This window comes from Parus major, chromosome 26 (genome assembly GCF_001522545.3).
Source record: "Parus major isolate Abel chromosome 26, Parus_major1.1, whole genome shotgun sequence".
In the NCBI taxonomy this organism is placed as follows: domain Eukaryota; kingdom Metazoa; phylum Chordata; class Aves; order Passeriformes; family Paridae; genus Parus; species Parus major.
The window spans coordinates 6,078,972-6,101,949 of NC_031795.1; the positions used below are offsets into that span (position 1 = coordinate 6,078,972).

The following is a 22,978-nucleotide window of genomic DNA, read 5'->3' on the forward strand; positions in this document are numbered from 1 at the left end:
GTTAGGGACACAGAGTGACACTGGGGACACTGGGGTTAGGGACACAGAGAATGGGATTGGGGACACTGGGGTTAGGGCTGGGGACATTTGGGTTAGGGATGAGGGAACAGAGTGGGGAGAACAGAACAGAACAGAACAGAACAGAGTTAGGGCTGGGGGAACAGTGGGGTGAACAGAACAGAACAGAACAGAGTGAGGGCTGGGGGAACAGTGGGGAGAACAGAACAGAACAGAACAGAACAGAGTTAGGGCTGGGGGAACAGTGGGGTGCTGCAATGGGGCACTGCAGCCCCTTTGTGCTCCCCAAAGGTCACTGGGGTGAGATGCAGAGCGCTGCAGCCTCGTCCTGGCCGTGCTCGGGGCACAGGGGCTGTTCAGGGTTTGGGTGTTCTCCATTTCTCCCCTTCCCCCAACACCCTCAAGCCCCTCTTTCTCTCTCAGCTCTGTCCTTGGCAGTCTCTGTCCCCTGCTCTGCTCCTGCTGAGCCCGGACCTGTGTCCCTGCAGTGGCACTGGGACTTCATTAACTGTGGCACTTGATAAAATAACTGTCCAAAAATACACATCTCCAGGGGGACAAGTTAGGTGAAAAGAAGCAGTCCAGAATAATGCCAGCAAGAAAAACTAAGACCCTACCTCTTTCTTTTTGATTATTTTGGATAATTCTTTTTAGCATTTTAGTTTTTCTTTTCAGTTGCTGCCTGCTTCTCTGTCGAGTGATTTGCCTTTTTTCTTTTCTACTGTTAATTTATGACTCAAACACCATTAAAAGTAAATACATGAAATAGCTGCAGCTATTAAAAAATAATTACATTGTGCTGTAGTTTAAAATGCTGCATAATCCCTTAAATAACATGGAGCTCGTGATTTTCCCTTCTAATTAGAGGTGCTAACGGGTAAACGCTGTAGGAAGAGGAAAGGCAGGAGGGAAATATCTGCAGTGGGTCCAGAGAGTGGAGCCATTTCAGGAGCTCTATCCCTGCCCAGGTGTGAGCCACTCTGGCCCTCAGTATTGGAAATATTTGAAATATTTGTTTAACCTCAGGACTTTGTGCTCAAGCAGACAGTTTCTCAGGAGAAGACATGCACAGGGTAAAGTCTGCAGCTTTAACTGGGTGACACAGACCATGACCAGTCTGAAAAATAGGTCTTCTTTTGGTCCCCCCAAAATGGGGACATCTGAAATTGGCTTTATTTTCTGTTCCTCACCTAGATTCCCTTGTCCCATTTTAACACCGAGCCTCCTGATCAGTGTGAGAGTGAGATCTCTGTGCTGGGCCAAGGTACCAAGGCACGGGCTGAGAACACAACGAGGAAGTGAAATTGGATCTTCACTTTTTCTGGAGACTTCCCTGAGCTGCTGTGTCACTCTCGGCCCTGGAAAGGACTGGCCTTTGGCTGTGGCCTGGAACAAAATCCATGGGGACTGCTGCTGTGGAATGGGAGCCGTGGGAGAGAGCCAGGACAGGGGATGAGCAATATTTCATGGCATGGTCCCTCTGTTCCTGGTAATTACATCTCCATTAAATTGTTCATTCTAAATGCAAGTATGTGCCTTTGTGTGTCTGTTCCTTACTTCTCACAGCAATCTCTCTAATCAGGAGTGGATGCAGTGGTGGATTTTCCAGGGATGCTCTGATGGTCACCACTGAAGATTCCCATTTCTCTCTGTGCTTGATAAAACACCAGCTCCTCTGCTGGAGGAGCTGCCAGTGCCCAGCTTACCCCACCTCTGGCAGGAAAGGCTCACCCTCATCTTCAGCCAGTTGTGAAAGTGGATTCAGTCTCAGGCTGTTGTAATGAACATTATTCCCTTTGCCTCCAGGCTGGCAGGGGATCAAATATTAATAGCTGTACTCCATGTGGAGTGGAGACGGTTCTGAGGTCTGTTCCCTTTCCCTTTTGAAACAGGGCCACTTGCTATCTAAATAATTAAGCCCCACAGCTTTTGTAGTTTAGAACAGACGTTGTTATTTTAAAAAATGTCAATGGGGCAGGACAGAAGTTAATCCTGTTCTCCTTACACAAAGGATTGGCTGGGATCGTCACAGCGCCCAACTCCGGGTCCCCACCGTGATTAAATTTGGTAGATATCTTGATTAACTCAGCTAGAGAAGTTAATTAAAATTGGTGCCTAAAATTGGTTTGGCCCTCCAGACAGTTTCCTTCATTGGACTAGAAACAACTCTAAAACAACAGCTCAGGTTTTTCTGTGAATGTCTGTGTACAAATGTGAATTCTTTGGAAAGTGTCTCTGTCAGGGACACAAGCTGTGCCTGGTGTTTGGGGTCCTGTCCTGTGTCTCTGTGGGGTCTGGCACTTTGCTCAAGCCTGTCAGTAAAGAAGGATTTAAGATCTTCCAAATTCTGCCAGTTTTTGCCACATGTGGGCACGTTTTTGTCATCCCTGTCCTGCAGAGCTCAGCGCTGCTGCTCTGGGCACAGAAGATGGGCAGGTGGAGGCCTGTGGCTCTCTGGCCTTCTGCTGCAAATGTCATTTTGGGGGGGATGATTGTCTTTTGCATCTTCTCCCCAAAATGTGACAGACTAAAGGTCACCAGGGCCAGGCCTGAGATCACTGTTACTGAAATAACCCCTGCACAGGAGGCTAAAAAAGGAAAAGCAAACGGCACACTGTGTCTGCATGGAGATGGGGAGAGGAGTTGCTAGGAAACCACAGGATCTCAAAATGCATATGACCTAATCTGGAAGATAATTTATATGATGAAAATAATAATACTAATGACAGCCACTTACAGGTTAGAATGATTAATTTGGTTATCTTGGAGCCCACGTGTTTCTCTGAGCAGGATGGGAGGCAGGGCTCAGTAACTTCTGGGTTTTGCTGGTTTTTAAGAAACTGGAGGTTCAGAATAAGCAGGAAGGGCAGTGAAGACCTGCCCAGGTGGGGAGGGTGCAGTGTCCTGGTGTCTGCACTTCCCAAAGAGGCTGGCAGAGGAGAGGGAAGAGCCTGAGTTCATCTTGTTGCTTTTTGGAGAAGTGCAGGGAGCAGGAGCTGCTGGCTGGGAGAAATGCTTACCAGATGGCAGGCTCAGGAAACACCTAATTATTATTTATTAATGATTTTCATCCAGTTCTTATGGAGATAACACTCACTCTTGATTTATGTGGGAGAAAAAACCTATTCAGTAACAACCTATGACACAATTCCATATTTGCCAGAAAAGTTCAGCTTTCCAGATCTTCTGTTCCTGAGCAAGCAGGGAGTGGAGAACCTGAACACCAGGAACTCTCTGCAGCCCCTTCTCCCTCTGTCCACCTGAGCTGGTTTCAGCATCATCACTCTCACGATGAGGTTGGAAAGGACCTCTGGAATCAAATCCTGGCTCCCCTGGTCTAACTCTGCAGAGCCACCTGCACCCTGATCCAGCTGGTTCTGAACAGCTCCAGACACCTGATGGTATTTAAATATTAATGAGGTCAACTGATTTAGATCAACCCCTACCCTTTGTCCATGTGGTTTTTGGGCATCTCCAAACCATGTACACCTGAAGGTATTTAAATATTAATGAGGTCAACTGATTTAGATCCAGCTGGTTATTAACAGCTCCAAACCACACACACCTGAAGGTATTTAAATATTAATGAGATCAACTGACTTAGCTCCACCTCCACCCTTTGTCCATGTGGTTTTTGGACAGTTCCAAACCACACACACCTGAAGGTATTTAAATATTAATGAGATCAACGGATTTTGAGCCACCTCCACCCTTTGTCCATGTGGTTTTTGGACAGTTCCAAACCACACACACCTGAAGGTATTTAAATATTAATGAGATCAACGGATTTTGAGCCACCTCCAGCCTTTGTCCATGTGGTTTTTGGCTGTCTCCACGCGTGCACATCTCCTGGCATTAAGCAGCTGCCCCTTCTGGAGACCACAGCCCTCCTCAGCCTTTCCCCAGGTGAGGGCTGCTCTGTCCATGTCCTGTCTCCCTTTACTGCTAAACCTCGAGGAGTTTTAAACCTGCAGATATTGTAGCTACACAAGGTAATTAATCATGTTTTAATGCTTCTCCCTCAGTATTTGATAGTTTGAATGTTATTGGTGGTTGCTGTAGTAGGTGAGCAGTGCTGGGCCTTTAAGGCTGAGATGAAGCTGCTCTCCTGAGTCATCAGTGAGTGTTTTGGATCTGGTTTTTATTCTCAGGGTGAAATATCACAGCCATTCAGCAAGTGCTTGATTTTCTTGCTTTTGCCTGCATCTGTTGCTTGTTTGGGGTTTGGACTTAAAATTCTATGTGGAAAGGATGTGGTTGGTTCTGGAAGATGGAAAGGTGACAAGCAGGTTGTGGAGTTAAACAGAGCACAGCACTGCTACAGGATCTAAGAGCTTTCTTCTCCTTTTAACCTCTCTCTTTCTCCCTAAGAAACAAAGTGTGCACATTTGGATTTTACTTCCTCTCAAACCTTTACATTAAACGGCTTCTGAGCCAAGTTTAAATATTCTGTCACTTTTGCTTTGGGGGAAATGTTATAGAGCTGCATATGGAAATTAGGTGGTGTAGAACTCATTATATTCCTATATAATTTGATGGCACCACTTACAGTCAGACCTCGATCTTATTTTGGGCCTCTTCATTACTTTCCAGAGATGAAAGATTCCCCTCTCCTCCTCTGAGCCTCTCCTTTTAATGCTACCTTACCCTTGGCACCATTAAAGCAACAGAACATCATTTCCAATGAACTTTATCGTTTAATCTTTTCCAACACTGAGGAACAGTGTGTTCAGGCTATTTGTGGAACAATGCACAGAATATGGAGTTTAATGGATCTGGGCCTCCACCAGTCACAGATATCCTGAGTGATTAAAGAGGGGATTTTCAAAGGGTCACAATATGCAAAACTGGCAGGATGGTCAGGCAGCCCCTGGGGCCCTGGGCCTGGTCCCTCCTGTTATAAACTCCTTTTTGGACATTCTCATCTTGAGCTTAACGAGTTCTGCCTCAGACTTAGTGAAGCTCTTACCCCCACAGGACATTTGTTTCAGAAATTATTTCTTCTGTTTAGGAAATACCTTCTCATTTCCAGCCTGTGTGTTGTCTGTGTATTCATCCACCCCATAAGGGTTCCAGCCAGACCTTGTTCTGTGTAAGGACTGACTTATGGACAGTTTTCCCTTGTTTGAATTATGTTTTACGTGGTTGCTGCAACTTGGCTGAAATGCAAATCTTCTTCTCTGCTGGAGTTCCCACACTACCAGCCCAGCTGAGTGACAAAACCACCTCTCTTCCCTTCTCCCTCCCTTCTTGAAATAATAGCAAAAGAAATTCCTCCATACATTAATACTTTTTTATAGCATTAATGCTGGAGCAGATTTTTAGAGCTTGGGTCAGAATTGCTCCAAGGATGTGCTAAAGAGGTGCCCAACTGTAGTGGGAATAATCTAGAATAACTGGAATTGTTGTGAGGTGTACATCAGGGTGTGTCAGAGCTTGTCTAGAAACTTATTACTTAAAAAAAAGTGGCAAGAAAAGACCCTCATGTTTTTCTGCATCATTATCAGAGATGCTGCTGTTCTCCATTAGTCCAAAATAAGGCTCAGTGCTTCACGGGAAGCCAAGCGTGATGAGCAGCTGTCTGCCTGTGATTTATCTGTCTGTCCTTTCTGATCTGTGTTTCCAGAGCTCGCTTCTATAACATCTTTCACACAGCTCACACCCCTAATTAATAGCTCTGAAGTATTCAGGGGATGGAGGAATTAACAGAGTTTGATCTGGTGTCACATGCCAAGGTCCTGGCCCTGATGGATGAGCACTAATTAATGGTGTGGAGCCTGCAGAGGGGAAGGGAATGGCTCAGGGATGTTCACTCTGTGGGACAGGAGCGAGGGGCTGATCCCAGCTCTCCCCCTTCTCCCCGTGTGAGCTCCCAGCACTGAGCAAAGCGTTCCCTGCTGGGAACTGGAATCACCCAGAGCCGTGTCAGGACTGCTCTTCCCACTGAAACTGCCCCTGCCTGCTCCTGAGATGTGCTGACAAAGCTCCTGCACTGGGGGAAAACCCAGGCCAGATCTGGCTGTGGTGCTGCTGGAGAGGGGACAGGGACAGCAGGGAGGACAGGCTGCTCCCTGGCTCGCCCTGCCCCAGGGGTGTTCCTGAATTCGGAATCCCCAGGGTGGGAGCTGCTGTGCCCAGCCCAGGCCGGGAATTTCGCCATTAACTGGGTGATGAAGGCAACAGCAAAGAATCTGATCACCAGCAGCCAATTCCAAAGGAGGAAAGGGCTTCCCAACATTTTGAATGCTTTGATCCAGGTCTCCTTGACGAGGAGATTTCAGCCTGCATTTACTCTGACATCTGGGATGGACAATCCAGCTGTGCTACAGAACAGAGCCAGAGGCTGCCACAAAGCTGGGCACCCAACAGGGACAGCCTGACACTGCTGAGGTGACCCAGGACAGCCCTGGGGATGGACCAGCTGGGTTCCTGTACGTCCTGGGCTATGACTGAGACACGATGTGAAACTGGAAATAAATGTGGAGCAGCTTGTGGATGTGTGTGGAAGGCATTCCAGCTGGGCACTGGGCCACTGCTGACAGCAGGCTTTAATATTTGGATGTGTGGGCTTGCTTTGGAGGCTGAACCCATAAACTGGAGCTCACTGATTTCAGCCCTTCCTTTCAGAGGAGACAGCTCCTTGTCTTACACAATTTGGGACTCGGGGAATTTGGAATAGCTGAACTAATGGAAAATGTTATTTTGCTTTCCTCGTTGATATGAAAGAAAAGAGGCAGGATTCCTGGTTGGCTTGTTTGTTTGGGTTTCTTTTTCCCCTGAACTCTATTAAGGGATGTGACAGAGAAAGAGGTACCTAGCCTGGCAAAAATGAAATATCTTTTTTAAAAATAAAAGAATAAAAAGCTTTTTTCCTCCTGTCAAAGACTGTTAAATATCAACAACAACAAAAACATATTCCACACAGATTCATTCTGGTTGAAAAAAACATGTTCTTTAAATGTCAGCCAGCTCCAGTTTTAACCTTATTGTTTCTCTCTCCCCCTAAGTTCCCAACCCCATCCCCTGCTGGAACTGAGTCATGTTCTGTTGCTGAGCTCTCCTTAGACAGCTCCAGTCACTTTTTCTGGCCGTTCTTTTCCACGCTCTGAAGTTCAGTAACCCACCTCCAAAATTTAGGGTGTCAGCTGAAAAACAGAACATTTCAAAGCCGACTCCCCTGCTCTGTAACAAATCAATTATTATAATGGCCTGGTTATTGACAGGTGTGTGGGCCGCCTTCCTCCTGGGTGTGGGGATGACACAAACCCAGAGCTCAGCCTTTCCCAGCACCTCTCCCCTCTCCCAGCTCTGCTGCTGCAGCTTCCCAGGGTCTGGAACAGGCTGCTCCTGCATCCTCTCGAGGAGCAATCAGACATTTGTGTCCCTGCTCTCCCTTCCTTTTGGCTGGAGCCCCTTTGAAGCATCTCCATAGTTACCTCTTCCTGAGCTGCCTGTGTGCCACCGTCTCCCGAGGAGATGGAATCCCCTCCCTCTGTCCTCTTCCTCTCATCAGCTTCTCCCTGCTGCTGGAATTGCTCTGTGCTCGATGCTTCCATTCATCCCCCAGACAATGTGTCCACTTCCCTGCCCAGTTTATCCCCTCTGCTCTCTCACAGCCTGGGACACAGTTTTCAGCTCCATATTAGACTTTTACGTGGGAGTAGCTCAGCAAAACGATTCTGTCCTGGGTAGTCCTTGCCTTGCCTGAATCTGTGTTTGGTTCTCTCCTGGAAGCTTGCAGCCTGCAGGAGGGAATGAGAAGTCTGTCTCGAGGCTTTGGCAGTACATTGCTTGTTCTCAGGGAGCCAAAGGGCACCAGATAATAAATGAAATGAATTGAACACCCTGAGAGGCTGTAGTCGTCAAAAGCACATTTACTGCAGGTTTGAAACCGAGCACTGTGATTACCCAGCCTCTGGATCTGTTGGCAGCTTTGGTGTGGCCCGTGTGAAATGCAGCACCGAGGCCATGCCAATCCCCCTGAGATTATCAACTATCCCAGCTCATTTAGCAAATCTCACTATTCAATGATGAATATACTTCAGGCAGGGCTGGGTTTTTCTTTTTTCCCCCAACATCTGAACATTTACATTTTTCCCGATGCTGTGGTACCTCACTTTGTGAGAGGCCACCCTTTGAACCTCTGATCCAGAACAACCCTGCTGACTTTTAGCCCTTGTGGCTCTGCTGTCCCCCGTGTCAGCCCCAGCCCTGGCTGTCCCTGCTGGGGACGATAACTCTGTGCCAGGGCTCTGTGCTCACCCTTCTCCAGCTCACAAACAATGGCCTGCTCTCCTTCCCCACTGCTGCTAAAGGAGCAGCGTTGCAGGAGCTGTCAGCAGCTGCCTCTGCCTCTCCTTGCCAGGGTGGGGAGGTGGGAGGTGTTGTCCTCCACCCAGCACCAGCTCCCGTCTCCTCCTCCTCCCTGGAGCATCTTTGCTGCAAACTGAGCACAGCGAGAGGGGCTCCTCCAGCATCATCTGAATTACAAAGTTGTTCTATTGTCAAGCCTTTTGAGTGTCACGTTCCCTTTTAAATCCAAGGCTGTGACATTCACTAAAGAACAGCATCATTTCAAAGTCAGGAAGGTCTATTCTTAGCACATCAGTCAAAAAGGGGGGGGAAAAAAAGTCGTTGAGGAAGGAGAAAAACACAACAATTTTCCCAAAATGAACCTTGTCACAAATGATCAATTCCTCCTCCATTCACACTGACCCGCTCCTTGCTGCGTGCCAGAGGACAGAATCTGATGCCACAGCACAATGAATTAAGATTTGCCAGATCTCTGTATAATTAATTGTCTCACAGTACAGGTTTGGCAAAGAATAATTTATCTTTAAAGTGATTAGATCACTGGTAGTTGGGTTTTGTATTTGGTGGGGGTTTTTTTCTTTTTAAGGAACATTTCTCCTCAGATAGTTGAAGAATAGCTGCTGATGAGTAACAGCCACCTCCTGGTATTTTATTCACATTACTTAAATACCTCTTCCTGCTAGACCAGAGCCCCCTCAAGAGTTGAGAGGCAAAGTTAGGACTGAGCACATCAGAGCCAGGGGACCCCAGGGCTGGGCTGTGTTCTCCTGGTGCTGCAGAGTCCAGCTCCTCTCACACCCCTCCTTTCCAACCTGGGAATGCCAGTCCAGCCAATCTGATGCTTGCACAGTATTTCTGCTTTTGTCACTGGAAAACCTCAGTCTGAGTTCATAGAAAAACATAAATCAAGTCTGTAGCTTTATCTTGAAATCTACCAGTACATCATAGAAGTTATGATTCTCAAACTAAACAGAACTTTCAAAGCATTTATCCTAATGCATGCCCAAGAAACTTCAATTCAAAGAGATCAGGAATTCACTAAGTTCCTGGTGTGCTAAAGGAAGACACTGTTGATTCAGAGCTGTCTCCTAAATTCTGTTATAAGGAGCTTCTGCTGGTGAGTTCTTCATATTCAAGGACTGAGAGCAAAGAGGTTTTCCCAACCTTCCTGAAAAAGCCATGCAAATATCTTTGTACCTTTAATGAGATGGGGGCAGAGTTTTAACTGTTTCTGAAGATGGGATTCAGTTCAGTGTGGGATGATGCTGGAACAAGTGTGGTATCAAAGCAGATCCTTAATGTCCCTCTGCACATCCTGACCATCTCCAGAGGGACTGTCATTAACGTGATTCTCTCTCTTTCCTGCTTTTTAGTATTCATGCAGTGCTGATCATGTGAAAATTACTCACACTTCTGACTCCAGAAAAGTTCCTTAACTGAGAAATTCCACCAATATCAAGGGAATTAGAAATTCAAATGGGGGGAAATTATACACTGTGTGTGTCAATACAGCAAACCTTTATAAAAGCTGCAATCAATCATATTGGCATCAAAGGTGGTGGGACTTTTCCCTGTTAGCAAGTGGATCACAGGCCAAAGAATAAAGGGAAAAGCTGATTCAGAGGAAGAAGCCTTGGTTTGCTGCCCAGAGAGAGGGTCCAGGAGCACAGAGCTGCAGTCAGTTCTGGAGCCTCTCTGTGCCCCAGGTCTTGTCTGGCCCATGGCTTTGTGCCTGGGCTGGGCTGTGGAGCAGGTTCTGTCTCTGTTTTGGTGCTGTTTCAGCAGAACAAGAGCTTCCTCTCAAAGTCTTCAGTTCTTGAATGGGCTGTTGAACATTGTCCCCATAAATCTCTCCCTGATCATGCTTGTCCTTCCCAAGCTTTGACACCTCACCTGTTCCTGTCACAGGTGAAATCCCAAAGCCTCGTGTCTGGGTGCAGCCTCACTCTTGACAATTCACTCTGCAATGACTGAAATTCACTGACCAAATGCACTGATCCCCAGGGTGGGCTTTAGGATACCCTTACCCTCCTTTTATCTCTCTTGTGTCGTGTGACTGAGCAAACAACTCTCCCTCCAAAACCCTTTCACGAGTGCCATGTCAAACCTCAGGCAGGGATTTGTAAGACCCAGCGGTGCCTTTCTGCAGCTGCAGCTCATTCCTGCACAGTTCTGTCTCTCTGCTACTCCCCTTTTGTGTTTTGACTGCCAAATTTTGTGGTTTTGTAGGTCTTGTATCTGAGCTCTCTGCTGTCAGCTCCCTGAGATGCAAGAAGCAGGCACAGCCCAGATGCTTGCCTGAAGCAGAAATAACACATTTTCCTACTACTGTTCTCCATCAGGTCCCCTGAGTCTTGGATTTCTGGCAGACAGCATTCCACAGGGAGAAAAAGAACCTCAGGCCTTTGGTTTGCAGTTGTTGTAGAAACCTGATTCTGGCTGTGGTGTAATTTAGCAGATTGAAATAGAGATATAGTAAATCTGTTATACTCTCTTAGTGACTCAGTGAGCTTCCACTGGCAAAAACTGTTCAGAATTTGGAATATTCAGTAATCCCTTCACAGTTCCAGGGGCTTTTGTGTATTCCCAGTGTTCCAGGCACAGCTTTGAGGGGCTGTGTGCTGATAAGCCCATGTTGTTGGATGGGTGTATTTGAAACTACAGAGACAGCAAGGAGCAAAGCAGCCGGAAGGATAAACAGCTCCTGGCGATGATTTAAGGGTGCATGTGCACACAGCTATATATTTATTTCAGACAATATGCAGGAAAAGTGAGTAATAACAGCCCTGTTGCTCCTGATGCCGAAAACACAGCGGTGCAGGAATGAGGACCTTAGGTGGTGCATATTTGATGGCAGCTTCTCCTTCCAAAGTGGGATGTATAAATTATCCTGGTCGCACTTTGGGTCAGCCAGCATTGGAATTTTGTGGGATCATATGAGTTTATTTTCTTTGAGCTAAAAATGTGGTTAGAGGAGTCATTACCTGGGTGTAATTTTATGACATATAATAGGAGAACTTTGTACAAGAGTCCATCCAGTTGTGTGTGAGGTTTCCACATTAACCTGGTGTGAAATGTGGCTCAGAGTTGGATGCCACTGGAACATTAAAACACGTGGTGGGGGGTTCTGCAGCTGACATTTGATGACAATGGCTTTTCAGACCACAAGTCCTGGGGAAGAGCCAAGCAGGAACTACCATGGTGTATTTTGTTCTGTTCTGGGGTGTGTGTTGTGTTTTGGGGGGGACTGGCAGTTGTTCTGGGGTTTCCATCAGTGCCTGTTGCAGGGTGTGACTTCAGGCACTTCCTTTGCATTGTTTGTGCTGTGTTTGGTGCTGGGGGGTTTTGTCTGTTCTGTGTCCCCTTTCCAGAACCTTGGGGGCCCTGCAGGTTTTGGCCACGGTGTGGGAACCATTTGGGGATGGTTTAGAGGGGATGACCTGAGCAGGGTCTGAGCGGTGCCAGCACAGGGAGCCCCCAGCTCACCCGGCAGTGCCCGGTGTCCTGCAGTGCCAGGTGTCTGTCCCACAGTGCCAGGTGTCTGTCCCACAGTGCCAGGTGTCTGTCCCACAGTGCCAGCTGTCCTGGTTCCCTACAGTGCCAGCTGTCCTGGTTCCCTACAGTGCCAGCTGTCCTGGTTCCCTACAGTGCCAGCTGTCCCGGTGTCTGTCCCACAGTGCCAGGTGTCTGTCCCACAGTGCCAGCTGTCCCGGTGTCTGTCCCACAGGACCGGTTCCCCACAGGGCCCGGGCAGGGCTGGGGTCACTCACCTTCTGTGCCCGGCGCTTGTCTGCGCGCTGGTTCTGGTGGTAGATGCGGCTGAAGTTGGACACGATGACGGGCACGGGCAGGGCGATGACCAGCACCCCGCTCAGAGAGCAGATGGAGCCGAAGATCTTGCCGGCGATGGTCTTGGGCACCATGTCACCATAACTGCAGGGCACAAACAGAGAGCGGGGGCTCGGCAGGGCCCTGGGCAGCAGCGGGGGACAGCTCACGGTGCTGGGCCCCCGCCCCAGCTGGGCTCACCAAAGAAAGGCACTTTAGTGACACAAAACAGAGGTGCTGCTGCAGGCAGCTGCTGGGTGTTAAAATTCACATCCTCGCTCCTTCTGCACCCACCTCTCCCTGCAGATGAGCTCAGCAAACTTCAAACCCTGCGTCTGCTGGGGAGCAGGTTCATATATTTTCATTCCCTGGTATCCAGGTGCAAATGAGGACGGATTTACACTTCCATTTCAAACCCCAGCAGCTTCCCTGCCATCTGCACAGTCAGAAATTTGGGGGTTGTTCAAAGTCTGCATTTGGTAAAAGGTGAATTCTCAGGGACTGAGACCAGCTGTAAAATATTCATACAAAGCTCTGCATTGGGTTGGACCCAACAATCTTGTGCTGTAATTTGTGTTGCATAAAGAGCGTGTGGAGCTTCTGGAGCGAGTGCAGAGGAGGCCACAGAGATGCTCTGAGGGCTGGAGCCCCTCTGCCGTGGAGAAAAGATGAAAACTGCAATCTAGAGAAGCCCCTGGTTGCTATCAGATGGTATTTGGGATTTCTGTGGTTATCTTTGAGATGTTCTGGTGCTCACTGCAACAGATGTTGTAAAGAGAAATGATTTATCACAATTGAAACTTTATTTTTACATTTGATGTCAGTCCATGACCAGCAAAGAGCTTTGAGGGGAATAGAGTTCAGCTAAGAATAATTTACATCAGAGAGGAAAAACAAACATTTCAAACCACCTTTTTATCAGCTGAACTTCTTGTCCCCGTGCAAGAACTTGTTGGCATGAGGGGCTGAGTAAGAGCAGGACTCGCTCCTTGTGTGTTAACTGCTTCAGGCACCATTAGCCAAGGCTTATTTATCTCGACCAGAATCCTTCTCCTGCCCTCACCCACATCAAAACCCCTCAGAACACCTCAAATCAATAGATTGCTCTTCATGTCTGTTAACTTTTTAGCTGTTGCTTTATGCAAAGATCATTTCAAAGCTCTTGCTAAGTGACAAGTTCTTCTACCTCATTTAACACTGGTCTAAAAAAAAATATCTCACTTTTCTCCTGCTGGCCCTTAACACAATAAGGCTGAAAATTAATCATATGCCTCAAACATGATCTCAGTGACCTGGAGCAGGGAGAAAAAGCCCTTCTGTGCATTTGCAGAGTATAATAAGAAGTGTCTGGCACACAGTCTGTCTCAGGGAGTTTTGTTCTTACATTCAGACTGAGAGTTAGCTCCTTAGCTGGGACTTCAGAGAAGGTGCTTTAAAACCCCTCCAGGAGAGATCAAACCCTGGGAGCAGCAAGGATTTTGTGGGGAGATGGAGAAGTTCATTTGCAAAGCTCCTGAGAAGAAGAGCTCAGTGGTGGCTGAGGGACAGGACCTGGCACTGGGCACTGTGTCCACTGCAGCTCTCCATGGAGGATTCTCCTGGATCCTCCCTCTGGGGATCTGCTGCACTTGGGAACATCTCAGGGCTGACCTGTGACGTGGAAATGTCAGCCCTGAGTTTGGAATATCTCAGCTTTGTTCATCAGAGGCAAACCCAGCTGGAGCTCCACGTCCATGCCCTGGCACTGATGGGGAAGGCTCTCTCTGGCTTTGACAGGAAGGAGCCTCTGGAGCTGCAATTGTTCTGCTCCTCCCCTGACATCCACAGCTCCTGCAATATTAATTGCCAGAGAGACTATTTCTGTCCTGATGCTACCACAAGGTACTAATGGCCCCATGGCATATTTATATCAGGTACAGTGCCAAATAAACTCAGCTATTGGATTTCAGTTAGTGCTAATTAGGCATTTCAAACCCAAAACTTCTTTTCCCCAGACTGGAATGAGAGAACTCAACTTTCCCATTAATTTGTTTAGTAAAAGGCAACTTGTCATCTAAAAAACTTCTCCAGAAAGTGCATTTTAAGCAATTCATCAATAATCTCATTAGAGCAGCGAGAGGAATTGGGTAATAATTAACATTCAGAGGGTCTAAGGGGGTGTTTGAGCTGCACGAACACAACAGGAGGCTGCGAGTTCGTGGGATTTAATGTGACCTCCAATAAATCTTTGTAACTTTCTGTACCTCAGCCCCCCACTGAGGAAGGGGTAATTAGCTCCTCACTCTTTGTGTGGTTAAGGGGTGCAGGGTCCCTCAGAGCAGGAGCAGCCCCAGCAGTGACCCCTCGTGCTGGGCACACAAACCCCAAAATCAGCCCTCGGTAAAACAGAGAAATAACCCCAAAATCAGCCCTCACTGACCTGGGTAAAACAGACAAATAACCCCAAATCAGCCCTCACTGACGTGGGTAAAACAGAGAAATAACCCCAAAATCAGCCCTCACTGACCTGGGTAAAACACAAATAAACCCCAAATCAGCCCTGGTGCCTCCTCACAGCCCTGCCCAGCCCTGGCTCTGAATGCCCTGGACTGCCCAGACCTAATTCCCATAACTGGATTTTGGAGTATTAATGCCCACATCAGAATTTAAATTGAATTAAATATTGACCAAGAAGAACTTGCTGTCAGGTTCAGGGTGAAAAGCTCCAATTACCAAGGAAACAGGAGCTTTTGAAAACTGTATCACACCCTCACCCTTACTGGGAAAAACCCCAGGACGTGGGCAGGGTGGGCTTTTGTCAGCACAGAAAGCCAAAGAGACTTTTGTAGCTCATGTTGACAATAAATCCCCACTGTTATGATAAACCAGGGAGCTTTTTCTGCAGGGATAATGGTGAGCTGAGGAGCTGAACAGTCCCCTGTGAACATTTCTGCCTTTTTCAGGTTTGCTGACAGTGGATTCCCCAGAGCCCCCCACAAGTGCTCAGTGCCCTGAGCTCAGGTCAAGGAAAGACCTGCCCAGCCAAGAATGCTGTTAAATTCAGCAGGCTAACAAAAACACCCCAACAAAACAGTCTTAGAGAGCTTCTTCTGATACATCTATCCCTGCTGAAACGGAGATCTGAGGATCAAAATCTAAGATGACATAAAGCAAAAAAACCCTGAGATTACTTTTTGCCAGATTATCAGCTTGGCAAGAACTAAAGGGAATAGAGCTTCCTCTGAAAAGCTGAATTTATAAACATCATGAATAACCTCCACACTTAACTGCCTTTTATACTGGAGGTATTTTCTCTGAAGTGAAATTCAGCTTTTCTTCTATTGGTTCTACATTGAAGTAAATTCCACTTTTTCTCTGAATAACTTAGATCAACAGTTTAGAATTCCCTTTTTTTCCTGTTAGAAAATATCCAGTGCTTTAACAAGTTTGATGGAAAAACCTGAGCTATCATAAAAAGAGGCAACATCTGTTTTCCTCCAGGGAGATGGGTATGAGGCAGTAAGCTGCAGTTTGGGGGTGCTGGTGGGAACACCCAGCCCAGGAGGGCAGGCAGGACATTCTGAGCCTGGCTGGAAGTGCTGGCAGGGCTGAAATGCAGCAATTCCCCAGCCAGGCTGTGCCAGAGCAGAGAGCAGCTGGAACCTTCCAGAAGCACCTCTGAGCCAGCACATCGCCATCCTCCCGGCAGCAGGAGCTGGGATGAGAGCACTGGGAGCACTGGGAGCACTGGGAGCACTGGGAGCACTGGGAGCACTGGGAGCACTGGGAACACTGGAGGCACTGGGGGCACTGGGAGCACTGGGAGCACTGGGAGCACTGGGAACACTGGAGGCACTGGGAGCACTGGAGGCACTGGGGGCAATGGAGGCACTGGGAGCACTGGGAGCACTGGGAGCACTGGGAGCCCTGAGCAGCACTGGGAGCACTGGGAGCACTGGGGGCACTGGGAGCACTGGGAGCACTGGGAACACTGGGAGCACTGGGAACACTGGAGGCACTGGGAGCACTGGGAGCACTGGGAGCCCTGAGCAGCACTGGGAGCCCTGAGCAGCACTGGGAGCACTGGGAGCACTGGAGGCACTGAGCAGCACTGGGAGCCCTGAGCAGCACTGGGAGCCCTGAGCAGCACTGGGAGCACTGGGAGCACTGGGAGCACCGGGACAGGTTCCCCATTTGCTCAGAACCATCCCTGGCAGTGGCAGCAAAGCCAGGCTGCAGCAGCTGGACAGGCTGGGAGGGATGGAGAGCAAAGCAAGGCCTGGAAAGACTCAGCTTTGTGTGAGTCCCAGCCTGCAGAGCCCCAGAGCCCAGAACCTGAGGCAGCAGCACAGAGACAGCGAGGGGACATGAACTGAGGGTTGGCAGATCCTCCCTGCCCTCCCGAGACCGGAGCACAGGGTAAATTGTTACCTTTGTGCCCATGAAGAAAAGCATTCCCATCTTGCAGGACTCCGGCAATCGCTGCCCATCCCATCTCCCACCAAAACAGATCTTGCAGGGAGCAGGATCCTCACTGAAACCCCACTGCAAAGGGCTCCAAAGATCTTTCTTCCCCTGCTCCCTTTAATGAATGGGAATAGGGAGCACTTGATTAGAAGCCTTTCATCATTTTAGGACTAGGGGCTTTAGCTTTCTGACCTACTTTTCTTGCCAATGAAATTCCATTTTTAGCTCCAACTCAAGGTCTGAATGTTACCCAAATTCAGCCCATCTGTTTTAACTGCCTACAGGCTGAGAAGCTGATCCAAGCCAGGAGGAATAAATGGAACCAGTGTGTTAATATATTAAGTATTCTCCACCCTTTGCATATTAAATAACCTCCTTAGCGTGTTCCTGAGGCCACACAAACATTCCTGTTTCCTTGGGCAGGGCCTGCTGTTGTTGTAAGGAATATTCCTGCCACCAGTTGCTCTCAGGTCACCTTTTCTGTGCAAGCTGGAGGAAGGAGCAGCCTACAACTGACTCTGAGTTCACCTTTTCCCTTGGTTTGGCTTTGGTGAGGGTTGGTACAGGCTGCCCTGGGAAATCCATCAGGGAATAATCCTCCTCTCTTCCTAATTCTCACCATTACAGAAGCACCAGTACTTGTTTCTCCTCAGAGGAAGACGATTTTTACTACATCTGTGTCCTTTTATCATTTAAACACAGTAGGAATTATGAATTTATAAACCAGAACAATATCAAAAAGGCAACTTCACCTGGAAAATCCCTACTAAGCAACTGCTGACCACAGCTTTACTGAAAATCAAAGTGAATCCAAGTGCTGAAGATAAGCTGATAGGCATCTCCAGCCCTCATCCCTCACAGCTTGGCTGAGGGATGGAATTGCAGCAGAATTTCTAGAGCATCCATGAAAACATTACCAAATGAATTATGCCAGGGAGAAAGAAAACAGTAGTGTGAAACCATGCCAGATCTCGCAGTTGAATACCCAGCTGGGGAGCTGCCCAGCTCCAAACAAGGCAGAAATAAGTATATTTAATGTAAAAGAATCCTAGCATGAAATAGGCTCTGTACTTCCCTGGCCACGGCTGCTTTCCTGTTCAAGGCTCTCGTTTGACAGCCTGTTCGCAGATCCTCTTGCTCCAAAGCTTTACAGCTCAGCCTTGCAGGAGGCACCAGGAGCCCCCCAGGTCCCAGCCCCAAGCAGTCTGTGCTCCTGGGACTCTGTAAAACACAGCTGGGCACCCCTGCAGATGTGAGGCTGAGAGGACAGGGCTCTGAGCAGATGAAAATGTCCCTGGCTCGCTGCAGGGGTGGAATAAATGGCTTTTGAAAGGTGCCTTCCAACCCAAAGCATTGGCCCGGCAGCACAGGTGAGCTGTTCCAGCAGGGGGGATGAGGAATGGTGAATTAAACCCTAAAGCAAAGATCCAAGAACCACCCCAGCCCCTCTTGGCAGCTGTTGATTTCCTGCTCGTCCAGCACACACAGAAGCCAGAGGGGAACGAGCGACGTTTGCTTTTCTGTTGGATCATTGGAAGTGACACAGCCATTATTTCACTGCGGGTTCAAAGCAATATTAGCAAGATTTCCTTGGACTTGCACCTACGAAATGAGGGACAGGAGCTGTCACCTGCAATATCCCCAGTCTGGCAATGCCACTGAAACCTTCCAGCTGAGTTTGAACCATTTTCCTCTCCTTGGTGTGAATCACAACATTGCCGAGTGAATTGCTTGGAGTACAAAAAGGGATCTCCTGCACCTGGAGAGCTACATGCTAATTCCATCCTTTATTCCAGCTCTTTCATGCAAAAGGCTTTCAAAATCATGGTCCATTGTACAGTACATAATGATATTATTCTGTCCCTATTGTCCTAAAAGCAGACGTTTATAGGCTGGAGCAGAATCTTCTTTTGTCTCTGCTGTACGGGGCAAAAGGTCAGAGAGATAAAGCAGCTCCCAAGGAGCTGTTAATGCCGTGTGAGGCAGAAATACTGAACTGGGCAGAGCACTGCTTCTGTCCCAGCTCCAGGAGCTATTTCAGCTTTCCCTGGCTGGGAAAGCCACACGGATTTGCACTTCTGGGCAGCCAATGTCCCCTGCCCACATCAACACCTCGACAAGGAGCAGCACAGCCTGACCATGAATGGATGAAGCATCCACCGTCCCCTCGTTCCTGTGCTGGCCCCAGCCCCACCAGAGACCCCTGGGGCTGCTGCGAGGGGTCTGAACACCCCCTGGGGCAGGGCAGGAGGGCTGGAGCTGCTGTGTGCCCCAGGACAGCTCTGCTGGTGACAAGGAAGGTGCTGTCCCCCCTGTGCTGCTCCTGGGGGACCCCAGAGCTGCTGGAATGAGTCCAGAGGAGGCCACAGGAGCTGCTCACCCATCCCATGGAATCGGGCTGGGGGAGATTCAGGGGGACAGAAGGCTCCAGGGGTCTCAGAGCCCCCTCCCCTGCCTAAAGAAACCCCTGGAGCCACCAGCTCCGTGCTGATGGAGGTGTAGAGCCAGCAGCCCCTCCCCAGCTCTGTGCCCCAGCCAGGATGAGAAGCTGGCACAATAAAAAGGCTGCTGGAAAAGAGCAGCCTCTGCAAAGCCCTTTCATTGTCAGCACAGAGCTGTCCCCTGCCCTCTGATGTCCCTGTGCCATGAGCTCCTCCAGCCATCCTCCAGCTGCCTGTTTCCAGGCTGAGGGTGCTGCAGGGAGATGCAGGATCACCAGAGATGCTGCAGGGGATATTTTGAGAGTGACTCATTTGATGAGCTCTTCAGCACCTGATTTGTTGCTGGCTGGGGACCTGAGCAGTGCCCAGACACCTCGGTGGCCAAAACCAGCGACCTCTGCTTGACAGCACTTCTGTGTTGGCAGGGGAGACACAACAGCACATTGTGTTGTCCAGACTAACAGCTGCTAATTAGGGTGAGTGCCACACCACCCCTTTTCTAGCCAAAGAACACGAAAGTCACACGAGAAATAAAATTATAAAAGAGCTGAAGTTCTGCATGCAGTGTTTTCCAGTCTAAAGGGTGACCACTTTAAAGTCATTTTCTGATTTTTTCCCCCTAGTAAGCCTGTTTAGGCATTTATGTGGAGTTCATGTTGTGTGCAGGGTGAATCAGTCTGGGTTCAGTGTTCCCTCGGCAGGGAATGGAGCTGAAGGGACAGCAGGAAAGGGAACAAAGCAAAGCTGTGCCTTTGGAAACAGGGGATGCACAGGGAGGAACAGCTTGGCATTCCTTCAGCTGGAATTTCCCCTGGTGACCCAAAGTGATCCTTCCAACCTCCCTGCTTTCCATCAGGCATCAGGAACACGCTTGAAATATGAGGAAAAAGTCCTGAGTATCATTGTCCATCTGATTCAGGCATCTGGCATGAGAGCAACTGAGTGCTGCTCAGTAATGCCCACTTTTTAAAAAGTGTTTGTTTTAATGGAAAATAAAATATCCCAGATTAAGGCATTATTTATTTCTGGCTGCACACACTAAAGGCCTTTTAAATTACTTCATTCATTATTAATTCAAGAAGAATCCTTATATTACTCACAGTGAAAACCTTACACAATTACCTGCTCAGAGAATCCATTTTTTATTTATTTTTTTTTTTCTTCTTAGCTCTCTAAAAGGAATCTTTCTGGAGAACAGACAGGCTGGAGAGGGCAGGCAGTGCATTGAGCAATTAGACTTTTCTGCTAATAGCAGGGCTGAAGGCTCCCTGCCCTGTCTTAAATCCTTAACTCTGGTGTCAGCTTAAAGGAAATGCTGGGTTTTTGCTTTCATTTTATCCTCATCTTTTGCTTTTCTGTCTTTTTAAGCAGCTTGAGTGTCCATGCTGAGCCATGTCACATTCCAAATGATCCACATACTGTGCATTTTAATGAGTTGCTAACACTGATTATACAAAAAGCAATCTCAGAAATATTTACTGAGGGGGGAAAAAAAAAGAAAAAGAAAAGCCTATGGGGAACTAATTAGCTTTTTAAGAATTGGCTTTTTGAAAGCTTCAGACTCTGGGAAAGTTGAACTTGGAATCAGTTTCAGAGAAGTTGAAGGGGTGACTGGAAGCAAAGGGAGTGAGTTGTAATGGAGTATTTGTAGCAGGGATTGCACATCACCTCTGCACAGGACATAGATAATAGACAATAGATAATAGATAATAGATAATAGATAATAGATAATAGATAATAGATAATAGATAATAGATAATAGATCATAGATCATAGATCATAGATAATATAGAATATAGAATATAGAATATAGAATATAGAATATATTAATAGATAATAGATAATATAGACAAGAAATGCAATGGTTATGCAGAGAAAAGCCATGTAATGCCTGTCCCTCTGTCCCTCCACCAGGATTCCTCCAGTGACATTGAAAAACTCACTGCATTCCAGGGTCAAGAAAATTCCAGTTAGTTTGGGATAGAGCTGATTGAAGTTTCCCTTTCCTGAGATGTAAAATTCAATCCAAGCTCTTCATGTTCCCTGATTATTTACTTGTGTCCCTTCCAAGGGAAAGTGATCCCCATAAGCTGACATTTGTCATCAGACAGTACCAGATAAAGGGAATGAGGATTTACTTGGCCTGCACTGCAAATCAAAGCCATTTTCCAGTGACAGGAGGGGTTGCAGGAGCATCTGAACGCTCACCCTGCAGTTAAGCTCTGCAGGAACTTTGAGTGCAGACTGGAAATGTAAGGGACAAATCCCATTAATAATGGGCCAAATGTCAATCCAGAAATTCAAACACGGGGCTGGTCCTTGTGGGCTGGCTCTGTGTGCCCAGGATATTACTGAGATCAGGAAGATTTGGAAGGAGTTGGCTTTGTTGCCCTTCAGTAAAATCCCAACTAATATTGCAAATGTTGCCAAGGCATGCTGGGGGAGCAGCTCGGGGTTCTGGATCTCTCTTCCAGGGCAGGGAGGCTTTTGTGCAGTGCCTGAGCCTTTTCTTCAGGCAGAGAACAGGGGGAAGCGAGGACAGGTCGTGTTGTGCTTCAAGGATTTCACAGAATCCTGGGATGCTTTGGGTAGGGAGGGACCTTAAACCCCATCCAGAGCCCCCCTGCCATGGCAGGGCCAGCTCCCACTGTCCCAGGAGCTCCAAACCCATCCAGCCTGGCCTTGGGCACTGCCAGGGATCCAGGGACAGCCCTGGAAACACCTTCCCCCTGCCCACATCCCATCCATCCCTGCCCCTGGCACTGGGAAGCCATTCCCTGTGTCCTGTCCCAGGTGTGAAAATCCCCTCTCCAGTTTGTCCTTTGGGCACCTGGCTGGCCTGTGTCCCCCAGGTCAGTGTGAGCGCTCTCACAGCGGCCAGGGCTGGGTTCCCAGGGTGAATTGAGCTCCTCAGAGGGATCACTGAAGCACTGGTGCAGACCTAATGCTATTTGCATCTTTATACACCTATTGAATTCTGCCAATCTGGCCACAGACACTCTGTAGGTTCCAAAAGCTGCTCTGGTTTTGGCTCATGTCAGCCAAGCCCGGGCTGGGCTCAGCAGAGGCACCAGAGCCCAGGAAATCTGGGAGGGGGCACCCAGGGGGTGCCAGAGCTGAGATCTCCCCAGGTGTTCCCTCTGCAATGCAGCCTTTGTTCTTCCTCGGGAGAGGAGCTTAATGACTGCTCTTAATGGGCTCATTTAAATAAATATTAATGTTCCTCTAGACCCGTGCTGCCCAAGGGCTGGTGATGGGTGCAGAACCACGGTCCCATCCCTCCCAGTCCCTGTCTCCTCTCTTCCTGGGTGCAATCACATGTGCCTGGTTAGCTACAGGCTTTGCTGAGAGCCAGGTGACTTCAGCATTCCTTTCTCATAGTTCTGCTCCTGCTGCTTTCTTTTCCATGAATAAAATTTGAATTTTTGGAAGCCTTGAAATCGATTTCCCCCCCTCATTTAATTTATAGCAGAATACAAAAATAAATAATAAATCCCTGGGCAATCCAGGTGCCCTCTGCAAAATCACTTAGTGCAGGGCAGCAGAGGCTGTCACAGAAGACAGTGAAAACAAACAGATGTTTCTTATGCTCTCCACTCTTTCATCTTTTATCTCTTTTATCTTCTTTATTACAAAAAGGTGAGCTTTAAGCACCGCACTGCCACAGGAAGTTTATTCTAATAAATGTGTGGCAGCCAAATCAGAGAATCTCTTTGTTCAGGTGGAAGCCAAGTGCTCTGAACCATCCCCTGATTTTATCCTGTTTCCTCTGAGAGCAGCAGGAGGATGAGCAGAGCCTTTTCTCACTCGGGGTGGGTTCCCAGTGCCAGGGCAGGGTTTGGGGCTCCGAGGGGAAATGTCCCTGGTCCCTGGCACAGCCCAGGCCAGGCTGGAGCAGAGGGACTGAGGGAGATCCTGGGATGGGATGGGAT

At 48.2% G+C, this 22,978-nt stretch overlaps 1 protein-coding gene and 1 long non-coding RNA gene across 5 annotated transcripts in view; one reads left to right on the top strand and one right to left on the bottom strand.

The window, feature by feature from the left end:
* LOC117245537 overlaps positions 1–1,546 on the top strand; it is a 1,925-nt gene extending 379 nt beyond the window's left edge. Inside the window, exon 2 of the long non-coding RNA XR_004500286.1 lies at positions 1,213–1,546. This is a non-coding gene — a long non-coding RNA (uncharacterized LOC117245537). The remainder of the gene's footprint in view (positions 1–1,212) is intronic.
* Positions 1–22,978, bottom strand: part of KCND3 (potassium voltage-gated channel subfamily D member 3) — a 101,990-nt gene that overhangs the window by 12,873 nt on the left and 66,139 nt on the right. For all 4 annotated transcript variants that reach the window (XM_015650550.3, XM_015650552.3, XM_015650551.3 and 1 more), the window contains exon 3: positions 12,102–12,264. In XM_015650550.3, coding sequence (XP_015506036.1) covers positions 12,102–12,264 — 163 coding nt within the window. The remainder of the gene's footprint in view (positions 1–12,101; positions 12,265–22,978) is intronic.